Source organism: Octopus sinensis, linkage group LG4 (genome assembly GCF_006345805.1).
Source record: "Octopus sinensis linkage group LG4, ASM634580v1, whole genome shotgun sequence".
In the NCBI taxonomy this organism is placed as follows: domain Eukaryota; kingdom Metazoa; phylum Mollusca; class Cephalopoda; order Octopoda; family Octopodidae; genus Octopus; species Octopus sinensis.
In genome coordinates this window covers 164,072,357-164,087,356 of record NC_043000.1, presented here as the reverse complement: position 1 = coordinate 164,087,356, position 15,000 = coordinate 164,072,357, and the positions used below count along the sequence as shown (strand labels likewise).

Genomic DNA, 15,000 nt, shown 5'->3' with positions numbered 1-15,000 from the left:
AGAGTGTAATGGGCACTTTTATGCCACCAGTACAGGTACCATTTGTATATATGTATGTATATATGTATATGTATATATGTATATGTATATATGCATGTATATATGTATGTGTATACACACACACACAAATATGTATATATATATATATATAAATAATTGAGTAGTTGAATGAATTATCTTATTATGGATAATTCGGTTAACCGATACCTGGGTAGCAAATTCACGTCAGAAAAACACGGTTGAAGCTACATGCCAAGGGCAGAGATCACGTGCTATCGTGTGGAAATTTGTGAGTTTTTTTGAATACAAATAAATGAAAGAATGGAGTTGAACAACGAATTAACAAAATTCCTTTATTTTATTTTTGACATATGTTTCGAAGGCTGCATATTCCTAATTTTGAAGGAATAAGGGGTGCATTATGCCGCCTTCTCATCAGGAAAAGTAAGGAACTTATGTCAGCATCAAGATGCACAAAAAGTTTTAGATGCCTGCCCACACGGAGCCCATAGCGATGATATGTGTTTCTTTAAAATATTCCATTATATTCCAATGTCCTCTCAATGATTAGCCAGAGATGAATTTTAAAATAAGAATATCTGAAATAAACTCCGCTGCTCTCACAAACGACCACTCTCAAAAGTTAAGTAAGAAAACAGGAAAAATAAAAATAATCCAGAATCCTTGTCCGGTACAAAATCTAATCAGTTTGTGCCAGTCACGAAGCCAAACATCCTTCAAAGTTTCATCCGAATCCATCCATCCATCAGTTCTTGAGATATCTTGTCCATGGACAAACAAACAAACACGACTGAAAACAATACCTCCACCTTCGCTAAGGTGGAGGTAATATGGTACAAAATAAGGTACGTAATAATCACACGTACAAACATTCACATACTTCCCATGTACACGCACACACATACATACATATTCTTACACAGAGTTGAAACGCTGTTTTTTTTCACCCCTTCCTTCTTCATTCATCTATCGCCCTTGCCTTTTTCTCATTGCTATTACTTTCTCTCACTCCCTCTCAGTCAGGGCTATTACTCTCACTACTTCTCCTTCACTGAATCACTATTTTCTTTCTTCCTCTGCCTCCAGTGTGATTCTGGACAAATATATAAAAACACTATGCTTATTATTATATTAGGAGATTTCCAATTACATACCAAGTAATCATTCTCACTATTACCTGTGCAGTTCATTGCTTGCATGTGCACTACATCACCAATATCTTCATCACCACTGACATCGGACTCTATAACTACTATGCAATTTACACCAGCAATGCTACAATGCCACCTTAAGAATAAACGCAACTATGCCTCTTGATGGTGTTACATACCTACTTCTCAAACGCGATGGGTACTTTCTTTTAAGCCAACTTTCTCTATTCTTCCAATTCTGTCTTGACAATGGTGTTACTCCAGAGCAGTGGAAAACTGCCAGTGTTATCCCTCTGTTCAAAAAAGGTGACCGCACATCGCCTGTCAACTATCGCCCCGTTAGTCTTACTAGCTGCATCGCCAAACTGATGGAATCCTGTTTCAGGGAAACCCTCTGGAACTTCTGGAAGTCTCACAGTCTCATCCAGCCGTCACAATTTGGATTTATTCCTAACTCCAGCTGCTGTAATCAATTCATCGAGTTTCTTGAGGACGTTACCCAAATCAATGATCGCGGATCCTGAGTGGATGTTGTTTACCTGGACTTTGCTAAGGCTTTTAACTCTGTGCCACACAAAAGACTTATGGTAAAGCTCTCTGCGTTGGGCATAAGAGACGAACTCTATAACTGGTTGAAGTCCTTTATTTTCGGCCGAAAAGAAGTTGTCACAGTTCTAGGACAGCACTCTTCGCCCTATGAGATGACATCTGGTGTACCACAGGGATCTGTTCTTGGCCCCCTTTTATTTGTTGCATATGTTAATGACATAGATGCCAACTTAAAGAATGCCACAGTGCTGAAATATGCAGATGACATCAAGCTGTACTTCGAAATAAGGAGGTCAGATCCTGTACACTATAGATCTTTGTTGCAAGCAGACCTGGACACAATGCCGCAGTGGATCATGGACTGGCAACTCAAGCTGGCTGTGATCAAATGTACCACCATGCATTCTGGGAGGAGAAACCCAATGTCCACCTACTCCCTCCACAACACTAATCTCAAAAAGTCTTCTTGTGACCTGGGCATTATTATCGACAGTGATTTGCGTTGGACAAAACACATCGCTAAAATTGTCAAGAAGGCTGAGGGTGTCTTGGCATCACTCACCAAGTCCTTTGTGAGCCACTCTCCAACTATCTATCTGCGGCTTTATATAGCTATGGTAAGACTTCACCTGAAATTTGCATCACCGGTCTGGAACCCCTATCTTGCCCAGGATATCAATCGTCTGGAAGCCGTTCAGTGATGTGCAACCAAAAGAATACCCTCCATCAGGCATTTGCCATATTCTGAATGCCTTACTTCCCTGGGCATGGACACATTGAAACTCCGACGTCTGGCAGCTGACTTGGCAGACACCCATAAAATTATCAACCATCTTACAAACAATAACTCTGAGCACCTTTTTAAACTCCCCCCATCTAACACCCGTGGACATATTTACAAAGTCAGAAAACAGCACAGCTCCCATGACTTTCGGAAGCTTTTTTTCACGCTAAGAGTTGCTGAAGCATGGAACAAACTGCCGGCATCAGTTGTTAGTTGTCGGAGCACTGCATCCTTCAAAACTTCCATGCTTCCTGAGATTCGCCAACACTACACCTGATTTTCTCCCCTCCATACACACGCAAGCATGTATCTGACTCATACACTGTTCACTTCCCAGACATTTGTACATTACTGCATATGCTTTATACGCACTTTTGACAAGTTGTGGTGCACCTGAGCACTGTATACAATAATTTCATTATTATATTGTTAATTTTCATCTTTATCACAGAAAATGAACTCCATCAAATATCATTGGGGAAGACTAGAAGTAGTTGCTAACTTCTCTTACCCAGGTAACCAAGTCAGTAGCAAGGGTGGATGCTTTGAGAGTGTAGCAGCTAGAGCAAGAATAGACTGAGCACAGTTTAGGAAACTTCTGCTTCCGTTGATAACAAAGGACCTCTCTCTCAGACTGAAAGGCAGATTGTATGATGTCTGTGCATGAACAACCATACAACACGGCAGTGAAACATGGGCTGTAACCACTGAGGACATGCAGAGGCTTCTAGGAAATGGAGCTGTTATGCTTTGCTGCATGTGTAATGTCAGTGTGCATGTACGACAGAGTGTAAGTGTCTTGAGAGAAAAGTTGGGCATAAGAAGCATCAGATGTGGTGTACAAGAGAGATGACTGTGCTGGTATGGTCATGTGATGTGTATGGATAAGGACATCAGTGTGAAGAAGGGCTGAACTCTAATGGTGGGGGGAACTTGTGGAAGTGTTAGACCTAGAAAGATATGGGATGAGGAGGGGGTGAAGCTTGATCGTCAAATGTTGGGCCTCACGGAGGCAATGGCAAGCGACTGAGACCTTTGACGATATGCTATGCTTGAGAAAACTTGTCAAGTCAAGTGAAAGCATTGTCATGACTGGCATCAGTGTTGTATAATTGGTACCCATGCTGGTGGTATGTAAAAAGTACCATTTGAATGTTGGGACTCATGGAGGCAGTGACAGGTGACAGCCCTTTAGCAATATGCTGTGCCTTGAGATCATAGTTGTGGCTGGTGCTGGTGTTACTTAACTGGCACCTGTGCCAGTAGCAAGTAAAAGCTCCCACTACACTCTTGGAGTGGTTGACATTAGGAAGGGCATCCAGCTGTAGAAACCCTGCCAAATCAAATTGGAACCTGATGCAGCTCCCCAGCCTACCAGTTTTCAGTCAAACCATCCAACCTATGCGAGTATGGAAAATGGACATTAAATGATGACGTCGAATAATGAAGATGATGATCACACTACATTATATAGTTAATCACTATTCATTCTCACCTGGTTGTAATCTCACTCATCCTTCGTGATTGCTAAGTAAATTGGACATTTATCCAAATGCTGCCCTGCCACCAACCTATGCCTGCTGACTTGACTTTGCTGCCTGTTCCTACAGTTCACACTAAACATTATCATCTCACCAAAGCTAACCAATGTAAAACAGATAATTTGATGTTTCACATTCCTGAATTCCATAAAAAAAGCATATCCATTCATCTTTTTGCTGCCAAAGGGCTTGCACATATTAAAACCAATTGAGTGAATAATCAGATTTGCAGAAATCTATTAAATGTAGGCATGTGTGTGTGTGTGTGTGTGTGTGTGTGTGCTTGATTGTACAAACATGTTTATATGTATATAAGTGCATGTGACTATGCTTTAAATGTCTGTAGAATATGTTATTCTTATTTTAAAGATTGTAAAGTTTCACATTATTCGTGGCATCAAATGGCAATTGGTCCAAATTGGAGGAGACTATGATGCTAGGGAGAGAATGCGTTCTATGGCAAGTCAATTTCTTAAAGCCTACAATTTTGATTATGGTAAGTATATTTTCTGGAGCTTATCTTTAATTGATCTGATCCTTTTTCTTGAACATGTTTCATGCATTACTCTCTTCTGCATTTTTTTTTAAGGTAAGTTCATCTGGTGTCCTACACAGCAAAATGACCAGGTACTTGCTGAATGTGTTGGCATCTTGTTGTTTTCATACGTGACAGAATATTATGAATAGCTGCAGGACTTCGAAGTACAACCTAGTGCAGTGTCTAGTCCTTATCCAAGATGGTGAATGCTGTACTTCTTGCCATACCACCCAGCAGAGGACTTGCATAACTTTTAGTACCAAAGATTGATGACTTTTCCTTCTTTATTCATTTCTTAAATGTAATTTAACTGGTGCATGGAACCATTACTTATCATCCCCAGATCCTGACTTAGATTCGGATTTATAAGTTATAATCTGTTTGTTCTGTATATCTGAGTAGTGATGTACTGGATACCTGAAAGAAAAGTGCTTGAAACTTACCTGCACTGAATTGCATGTTGTTTCAATTCAGCCTATCCGTATACTGTAGTGAGGGGCTTCAGTAGGTTTTTAATAATATTGGGACCCTTCATTGTTTTTTGAGGATATGTTTTGAGACAGCTATCACAATCACTAATAGTTTTTTGACCGTTACTTCCCTGATATACTTTGCTTTGAATTTTTAATATTCCTAAGTGAACATCATTCATTGTAGTAATTTAAGGTTTATCTTTCATGAAGTCAAACTGTGACTTTCCTAGTTTTCCCAATATTACAAGATGATATACCTTGTGTGAAACATCTGCTGGAACAGGTACTGTGTTAGGTATGAACCTGCTTATGATCATATAACCTACTAGAAAATCTCCCTCACATCACACCCTACTGTCTTACAAACAGAAAGGAGACATTAAATAATATAGTCACTATACAAAAAGAATAAAAAGGCAAGGTGGTTATAGCTCAAAAACCATTGACCTGTGATCAAAAGTAATTCCGTAAATCACACTTGATTTGATTTGCCGTTAAACAGCACCAACAGTCATGTATCTCTTAGAAAGTCTGTTTCCCTAAGAAACAGAGACATGTTATCTCTGCTAATTCATTGCATGATTTGGTGATATGTCAGAGAGATAGGCCTGTAATTTCTAGCATCTATGCTGCTTCTCCCCTTCTGCTTTGAACATATATTCCTTTTTATTCAATGACACAATAGAGTTAGTTGATACTGCACAGAGGAGTGAAGATTGATGTTTGACTTTGAACTGAAAAATAGGAAACTTTTAGTAATGGGCTTTTTATTAACACACACATATGCATGCACACATGCACATGCATGTTCACACACACACACACACACACACTCACAGAGTTACATCATTAACTATTCTGGCTTCTTCCATAGATATGATATATTGCTTAATATGGATTGGATCCAAAGTGTGTGGATCAATAATCAGACTGGATCTAACACACTGATAATCAAGAGAGTCATTCAAGCAAAAACGATGTCAATTTTCAGAAGGAAAATGAGTTGTTTGAAGGATTTAAAAGATGTCTAAATTTGCACAACATTATGACTGTTGAAGCTGCTTCTACTGATACTGAGACTGCTACTAATTATTCTGAAGAGATGATGATGACTACTGAAGAAGGTTACAAAGTAGGACAAGTATACAATACTGGTGGAACTAACTTTACTTCTCTAGAAGTGCTTGCATGCAACGGCCTTTATTTCTAGTGAAGAAAAATCAGCACCAGGATTTAAAGCTTCCAAAAATTGTCTCTTGCTCCTTGTGAGGATCATGAGATAATGCTGCTACTAATATGGAATTAAAGCTCTCACACCTGCTTCACTCCTAAACTACAAGGGCTACATTAAGTTTAATCTACCTGTGATTAAGCATTCAAATAAAATGGTTTTAGATGACTAAGAGCCTTTCATAAACTGGCTTACAAACTTTTTCACTTTCTGTATAAAAGTGCAGACAGTTTATTAAGGTGGGATTGCTAACTTCAAAGAAGAACTTAGAAACAACTCATAAAAGCAATTGATGGATAGAATAAATCTACAGTTGGAGACTGCTGGGAAAAGTCAATTATGGATGCTGTGGATGACATAGCAAAGTCATAGGATGGATTAAAACCATAAGCTATGTATGGATTTTGGAAAAACTTCATAAGTAGAAATTGTGCATCAGCACGGTACTGTAAAACTGGAAAATTCTGTGGGTTTTGAAGAAATCATAGAAGATGAAGTGTTTGATTTGCTAGACTTCAAAGGAGTAAATTCTTCTAAAGAGAAGCTGATGCAGTTTGAACCAGAGTTAGCTGCCAGGACAAAGAAAGAGGGTATAGAAGCTCTTCTTTATTCTCTTTACAGACAGCAAAGAATATGGTTAAAGGTTTGACACTTCTGAGAGAATGTCTACAAATCTTTACTGGATATTATCCTTATTATGAACTTAACATAAAGATTACAAGAGATCAAAATGAGTTCAGTTTTTTTACTCCAAGGAATGGTGTGCTGTAAACGTGCTAAGAAATGTATAAAGAAATGGTGTGCTGAAAATACCAGATAACTTTAGAGCAGCCCTTTTTATCCCTGAATTATATGCTGCTATAGAGGTAGAGAGAAAAATACAGTGGCTCTCCTCTTTCTAGTAACTCTGATTGTGCCATCTTCCATCACACAAGTCATCATCCTTTGTTGTATGTCAGGAATTATGGTATTACTGTAGTGGCATTTATTTCCTAATGTCTTTCGCTTCAAACTTTCTTATGTATACATTTTGGATGGTGAGTATTTAAAAATTGTTTGTATATTCAATCGTAGAAATGAGTGTATAACTTGTTAGGCTGCTTATTCTGAAAAGCTGCTTTTTTGTTAAAAGTTTTATAATTTATTTGTATTTTATAAAATAATAGAATGAGCTTTATAATTTTTGGTTTGAAATGCAGAATTGTCAGAAGACAGTTAACTTCAATGTGGCCCTCCAACATAAAAGGCTTTCCCACTTTTGGTGTAGAGTTTGTTATGTATATTATTATTTATATGTAGTAAAGAAGGATCACACTTCTGGATCATGGTTTTGTTCAGTCAATCTTTTGGTCAACTGTGCAAGTCTATGGGTCGGTACCAAAAAGCCAGTCAAACAAATAACTTTGATCCAAATACGTAACCCCTATTTAGTTCACACACAAAGTGTTTGTTTGTTTGTAGGTGTGTGTGTGCATATGCATACACACACACACACACCCTACACACACATTTGGGCATATATTTTATTGTGTTAAACATTGTTTCAGTTTTGTTGCTCTCTTTTCGTTTGACTCGATCTTCTCCTTTCTCCTCAGATCGTTATGTCGATAGTGTTGGTGTTCAAGCGAAGCTTATTAGTACAGACATTGGTTGCACTAATGGCTTGGTTCAAAAGATTGACCGAATATTTGGCATTCCTGATGTGGATATTCCTGGCCTCATCTTCAATCATCCTTGGCTTCAAGAGTAAAATATTATTTTTCCTTTCAATTATTTGTATTAATCCCTTAAAGTTATTAACTAATCAATCAATCCCTTCGTTAATGAATTCCTGTCTTCTACCGGACTCTTTTCTTCTAGATTATCTTTCTTATCTCCCTTGTTTTCCCTTCAGTTTTGTTGTTATTATAATCACCACCACCACAACCACTACTGTGTTTTTTCTTATATATTCTCTTGTGTGAATGTCCTTATAACAAAAAAATAAAATAATTAATAAAATAATAAATGAATAATCATTATTGTTTTCATGAAAGATGGCAGAATCAGTAAAGCAGTAGAGAAAGTGATTTTTTGCATTTAGTTCTACCTTTATATTCTCGGTTCATATCCTGCTAGGGTGAACCTTTGAATTCATTCTTCTGAAGTTGATAAAATAAGTACTAGTCAATTATTGGGCATTGATACAATCAATTACATCCTTCACCAAAACTTTGGGCATGGAATTCTCTTTCATTGTTATTAGTAGAGTAAAAATGGTGGAAAGCCAGATAAAATACCATCCAGTTGTTACATACATTACTCAGTGTTCCAAGTTAAATTTTTACTGGGTTTGACTTGAATTTTGACTTTCCATCCTCCTTCAGGTTATTGAAAATACATCAATCAAATGATCAAAGGAGGAGATCAAATCAAATAAAAATTCACCAATCAAATAATTTAATTGCTTGTTGCACTCTAAAATAATTTCTGGCTCTGTATTAATGTTCGAAATCCTTTGTATTTTGTTGTTGTATAGCCCTAGGTCAGCTCAGTACTGATTGAGCAGACCATTGATCAAAGGCACTGTCATAGCCGTTCCATCCTTTATTCACTCACCACCCTAATTCCTCTGTCTCAATACACCTTGTACCTTGAGGACCCGCCTAGACTTGCAGCTCCTTCTGATTATTCTCATTCTCTTTCTCTTGCCCAAAGATGAGTAACCATGTAGCTTCTCTACAAGAACTTACATGCTCCCTCCCTCCTCCCCTTCTTTCATGCATTAACCCAATAGTTCTCAAACGAGGTTCATATGGCCCATGAAGGTTCATATCAGATTTTGGGAGGGTCCATGCAACAAAATAGTAAACTGGAGATCCACAATAATATTTTAAGAGACTCTAAAAAGTTTTTGCATCAAATTTATGTATTGGTATTGCAAGGAACAGCTAGGTTTCTTTCTCCAGCATTTTACAAAGTTCAACCTCTGCAAGGTAATGTGTGAAAAGCAAAATAGGAATTTTGAAAGAAGTTTCTAAAAAACTAGTTTTTGAACATTGAATAGCTATGGGGGTCCACCAGAATAAAATAGTAATCAAAGGGGTCCATAGATAAAAAATGTTTGAGAAGCCCTGCTTGAACCCCTCATCTTTAACCCACTCGCAGGATTTGTAATCTTGGGAGGTTTTGTAATGTTAGGAACCTCACTTGTGCCAGTGGCATGAAAAGACACCCAGTATGTGTGGAAGCATATGGCTTAGTGGTTAGAGCATAGGGCTTATAATTGGGAAGTTGTGAGTTCAATTCCTAGACCGGGTTGTGTGTTGTGTTCTTGAGCAAGACTCTTTATTTCACGTTGGTCCAGTTCACTCAGCTGGAGAAATGAATTGCGACCTCACTGGTGCAAAGCTGTATTGATCTTTGCCTTTCTCCTGGACAGCATCTGTGGAAAGGAGCGGGGAGGCTGGTATGCATGGGCGACTGCTGGTCTTCCACAAACAACCTTGCTTGGACTTGTGCCCTGGAGGGAAACTTTCTAGTTTCAATTCCATGGTTATTCATGATTGAAGTGGGTGGGGTCTTACCTGCTGTGAATTTGTTGATGTTAAGAAGGGTATCCAGCTGTAGAAACCATGCCACAGCAGACATTGGAGTATGTTGCAGCTCTTGGATCAATTATATCTAGTTAAACCGTTGAACAAATACCAGCATGGAACATGGACAATAAATGTTAAATGATGATAATGATAATGATGACTGTATATAAAATTACTTTATCTAATGTATCACTTTTGTAAAGCATGATATAATGGCTTTCTTTCATAGCTGGTGGCACGTAAAAAGCACCCACTACACTCTTGGAATGGTTGGCATTAGGAAGGGCATCCAGCTATAGAAACACTGCCAGATCAGATTAGAGCCTGGTGCAGCCTCCTGGCTCTCTAGACCTCAGTCAAACTGTTCAACCCATTCCAGCATGGAAAACGGACGTTAAATCGATTATTATTATTATTATTATTATTATTATTATCAGTATTATTATTATTATTATTATTATTATTATCAGTATTATTATTATTAAGGCAGTGAGCTGCCAGAATTGTTAGCATGCTGGGCGAAATGCTTAGTGGTATTTCATTTGTCTCTATGTTCTGAGTTCAAATTCTGCTAATGTCGACTTTTGCCTTTCATCCTTTTGGGGTTGATAAAATAAGTACCAGTTGAGTAATGGGGTCAATGTAATCGATTCACCCACTCCCCCAAAATTGCTGCCCTTGTGGCAAAATTTGAGACCATTATTATTATTATTATTTTCATACAGTTCTATATTTGAGAGATGAGGAATTATGTACATTATTTATATTTGGCAGAAATTGTCCTCATCTTGTTTGTTGTTAACACAACATTTTGACTGATGTTCTCTCCAGCCTGTATCAGGTGTCTTGGGGAAATTTTGAACCTAGGTTCTCATTCCTAAGGTATTTTTCCGATGTTGTTGTTATTATTATTATTATTATTAATGTCACTGCTTGGAATCGAACTTGGAATCTTGGGGTTAGTAGCCCGTACTCTTAACCACTATGCCATATGCCTGTGGGCTATTATGGAGTGGATTTTAGGGCTTATAAATCTAATATTTTCCTATCCTTCCTTAATACTGGTTCCCATATGCTATTCATATCTGCACTCGGTCTGCTTAGGAGGTTGTTGTATCCTAGCATATGTGCTGCTCCTTTTAGTTTTTGTATTTTCCAGTGGTGTTCTGTGTCTATTATTTTAAGGAAGGATAGAAAAATATTAGATTTATAAGCCCTAAAATTCACTCCATAATTGCTCATGGGCTATTAAACCAAGATTCCAAGTTCAATACCAGGCAGTGACCTGAATAATAATAATAATAATAATAATGATAATAATAATATTAACATCAGAAAAATATCTTAGGAATGAGAACACAAGTTTGAAATTCCCCCAGGGCACTTGGAGAGTACATCACCCAAAACGTTGTGTTAACAACAAACAAGATGAGGACAAATATCTATCAAATGTAAATAATGTAAATAATAATATTATTATTATTATTATTTCAAATTCTGCTGAGGTCAAATTTACCTTTCATCATTTTTCAGGGTTAATAAACTAAGTACCAGTTAAACACTGGGGCTGATGTAATCGACTCACCCCACCCCTAAAATTGCTGCCCTTGGGGCAAAATTTGAAACCATTCTTCTTCTTCTTCTTCTTCTTCTTCTTCTTCTTCTTATTATTATTATTATTATTACTATTATTATTATTGAGTGAGAGAGCAGAGCATGCTGTTAAAATGACACTGGGGCAAAATATATGAAGTCTAGTATACCCATCATGACTTCCCATCTGATAAGGGTACACCAGGCTCATGCATCACAACCATATGTGCATGACATAGTGATCTAATATCAAAATAAACAGTGCATGACCTTGCAGGTGGGGGCCCAGTTAAAATTTTCTTCAGGTTGTGTAGCCCATCCCACTCAAAAGGTCCCTGAATAAGTGTTGTCTAAGGAGGTTGAATAAAACACTTGTGTTTCCAAAGGTGAATTATTTGAACTCCATAGAATTTCTTTCAACACATGACTATAATGCTCTCCCACTACTTCTGCTCGTGATCAGAGATGCACATATCGTCAGCCTCTAAGGGACATACTCAACTGGTTAAGGACAAAACACTGACAGGCAAATCTGTGGTATTGAGCAGAATATTTGCTCTATTATAATAATATAAAGTGGTGAGCTGGCAGAATTGTCAGCACACAGGGCAAAATGCTTAGCAGCATTTTGTCCATTTTTTATGTTCTGAGTTCCGATTCTGCCAAGGTTGACATTGTCTTTCATCCTTTCGGGGGTTGATAAAATAAGTACCAGTTGAGCACTGATGTCAGTGTAATCGAATTACCTTCTCACTAAACAGGTTGGCCTTGTGCCAAAATTATAAACCATTATTATTATTGTTGTTGTTGTTCTTATTTATTCTTTGTTTCTTGCCTAGGCAACCATTTGCTGCACTACAAATAACTGGCCTGCAACAAGAACTAACTGACAACAAAAGAACTGATAACTCCAACAGTAGGTATCTGCCACCAGATTATAGACAATGTGGTTTTCTGAAATGTGATTTTACTATGCTTATTCCCAATGGGACTGCCATTGAGATAATGATGCGAAATCATATTGGGAAAGAGATTTGGAAGAGACCTGCTATACTGAAAAGGGTATGTATAACTCACAGAAGTCTTATATATTTTAACCCTTCAACGATAAAAAAGTAAAACTTGAAATTTTTTTTTTTTTCTATTTATACCAAAATACAGATAAATAACACATATCGAGTAAATTTTTAAAGAATTCAGCATTCAATATGCTTAATTTTTGGCATAGATAAATATTTTGCTTACATTAAGTCCAAAAAATACCAATTTACTTAAATCTGTGTGGAGCAAATACTGAGTGAGAATAACATGATCTTGGATATACATATGTTTTAGAGGAGTCCAATGAATTAGTAACTGTGGCTTAATTATAATTTATATTTCTTTTGTAATTTATGCTGAAAAGTAGTCCAATATATAGGAGAGAGTGACTGAAGAAATTAAGCATTTTCTTATAGCTTTTGTGACTTGCAATTTTGGTTTAAAAAGATATTGTGTGAAGTGTATCATAAAGTATAGTTTATCTTTTACTTGCTTTGACAGTCAACAGTGGCCATACTGGAGTGTACCCTTGAAGGGTTTAGTTAAATGAATTGACCTCAATACTTATTTTAAAGCTTAGTACTTATTCAATTTGATATCTTTTTGCTAAACCACTAGGTTATGGGGATGTAAACAAACCACCATTGGTTTTCAAATGGTGGGGGAGAAACAGAGGCACAACGACAAACACAGGCATGCACATGTGCGCACACACACACACACACACACATGTACCAAATCCACCTACAAGACTTTAGTCAAACACTTACCCAAAGTGGAACAGAGTGGGATTGAACTCACGACCACATTGTTGAGTAACCCCACAGCCATGCCTGTATAAATAACAACTATATTATTATTTCAAACAGGTCTTCCAACGAATGATATTCAAAGACCAGTGCATCTTCATGGATTCATTGGCTGATGGTATCAAAAATTTTGTCTCTTCCGTTGGAGTTCCAGTAGTTTTCCAAAAAAGTCAACTCTGTAAGTATGAATCATTTATTTCTTTTGTTTTTTCCCTTCTTTTGTTCTCTCTCTCTTTTTCTTCACTGTTTCACTCTGTCTGTCTCTGTCTGTCTCTCTGTCTGTCTCTCTGTCTGTCTCTCTCTATATGTATATATATAAATTATATGGGTGGCTAATTTGCAATTTTACAACCTATATCTGTGACCTTAGGGAGCTTACCTCCCTTGTCAATCATTAAGATAGTGCTTCTGTAGCTCTTGAGTTGTTTTGACTCTTATTTCTAGTAATAATAGTGCTAATTAGTGCCCTTGGTCACTTTAGTGACATATATATACAGCTTAGATAAGTTTCGGCCAGTATAGGCCCAGATCATGTCTAACTTAATAGCACCACTTGGTGAAGTCTTTTAGTGATATATGGGCCCCCTCTAGCAAAGAGTTATTATTGTTGGAGACATATCCGGAAGTAGGGGGTTAGTCCGGGATTTTTTGAGAAATTTGCCCAGAGAACTTTTGGAATCTTTTTCGACATATTTTGGTAAAATAGTAAAGAGAAGTGGACTGGTTGAGGTAAAGTAGTTGTTTCGTAATATTGTTATGTGTCTTGAGTTTGATTTTTGTTGTGGGCAGATAGTATGGGGTGGGAGTCATGGGTGGATTTTAAAATTGATGCCAACATCATTTGTGCAATATTGATAGAATATTTTCCACTTTACACGAATGATGTAGCACTCATGGCGGCATTGGAGAGAGTAGAGATTGAGTTTTTTTAGTTGAAGCCAGTAGTCAATGTCTGTCGTGTCATCTATCTTTCTTGTTATTGACCACTGGAGTGCTTTCACTTTCATAATCAGTTGCTTTGTGTGGGGAGACCACAGTGGGCAACAATATTCAAGGTGGAGTCAGGCAAAAGTAAAGTAAAGAAGGATAGTGATGTGGGCATCTCTAGACCGGTAAGCTTTCAGAATCCAGGAGCATATCTTGTGGGCCAAGTCAACCTTGCTATTTACGTGGGAACTCCAGCTTAGATTGTTATCAACAATTACTCCAAGGTCTCTGGTGTTGTTGGATGACACTAGGGAGTCACCCAAGGGAAGGGCATATGGTAGTTTCAAAGTATCCTCTTTTCAAAAGTGGATCAAATTAAACTTATCTTCTTTTCTGCCCACTGGACAACAGCAAACAGATCCGACTGAAGGCATGTTTGGTCTCCTATACCGTTTATGGCTTTCTGGAGATTGGAATTATCTGCAAAGATTTTCAATGTAGAAAGTTTGATGACATTTACTATGTCATTGATGTAAATAATGAAGAGGAGTGGACCCAACACAGTACTTTGTAGGACACCACTACTGACATTGGCTGACTTTATATATATATAAAACAAAACAGGATAGTTTGTTTATATAACATGTTGTTACATAATCTTATGCATATTTCATTAACAATGAATAAATATCAAAACAATGATAAATATATAAAGAAAATCTTACAATTAAGTGCATTGTGAAAGTTTCCGAAATTGTCCGACT

The 15,000-nt window shown here is 37.3% G+C and overlaps 1 protein-coding gene across 1 annotated transcript in view; it reads left to right on the top strand.

Annotated features, from left to right (window-relative positions):
- The window catches only part of LOC115211120 (transforming growth factor-beta-induced protein ig-h3), a 79,317-nt gene that overhangs the window by 55,735 nt on the left and 8,582 nt on the right, over nt 1–15,000 (top strand). Inside the window, exons 9-12 of the mRNA XM_029780055.2 lie at nt 4,416–4,542; nt 7,884–8,034; nt 12,299–12,521; nt 13,370–13,487. Coding sequence (XP_029635915.1) covers nt 4,416–4,542; nt 7,884–8,034; nt 12,299–12,521; nt 13,370–13,487 — 619 coding nt within the window. The remainder of the gene's footprint in view (nt 1–4,415; nt 4,543–7,883; nt 8,035–12,298; nt 12,522–13,369; nt 13,488–15,000) is intronic.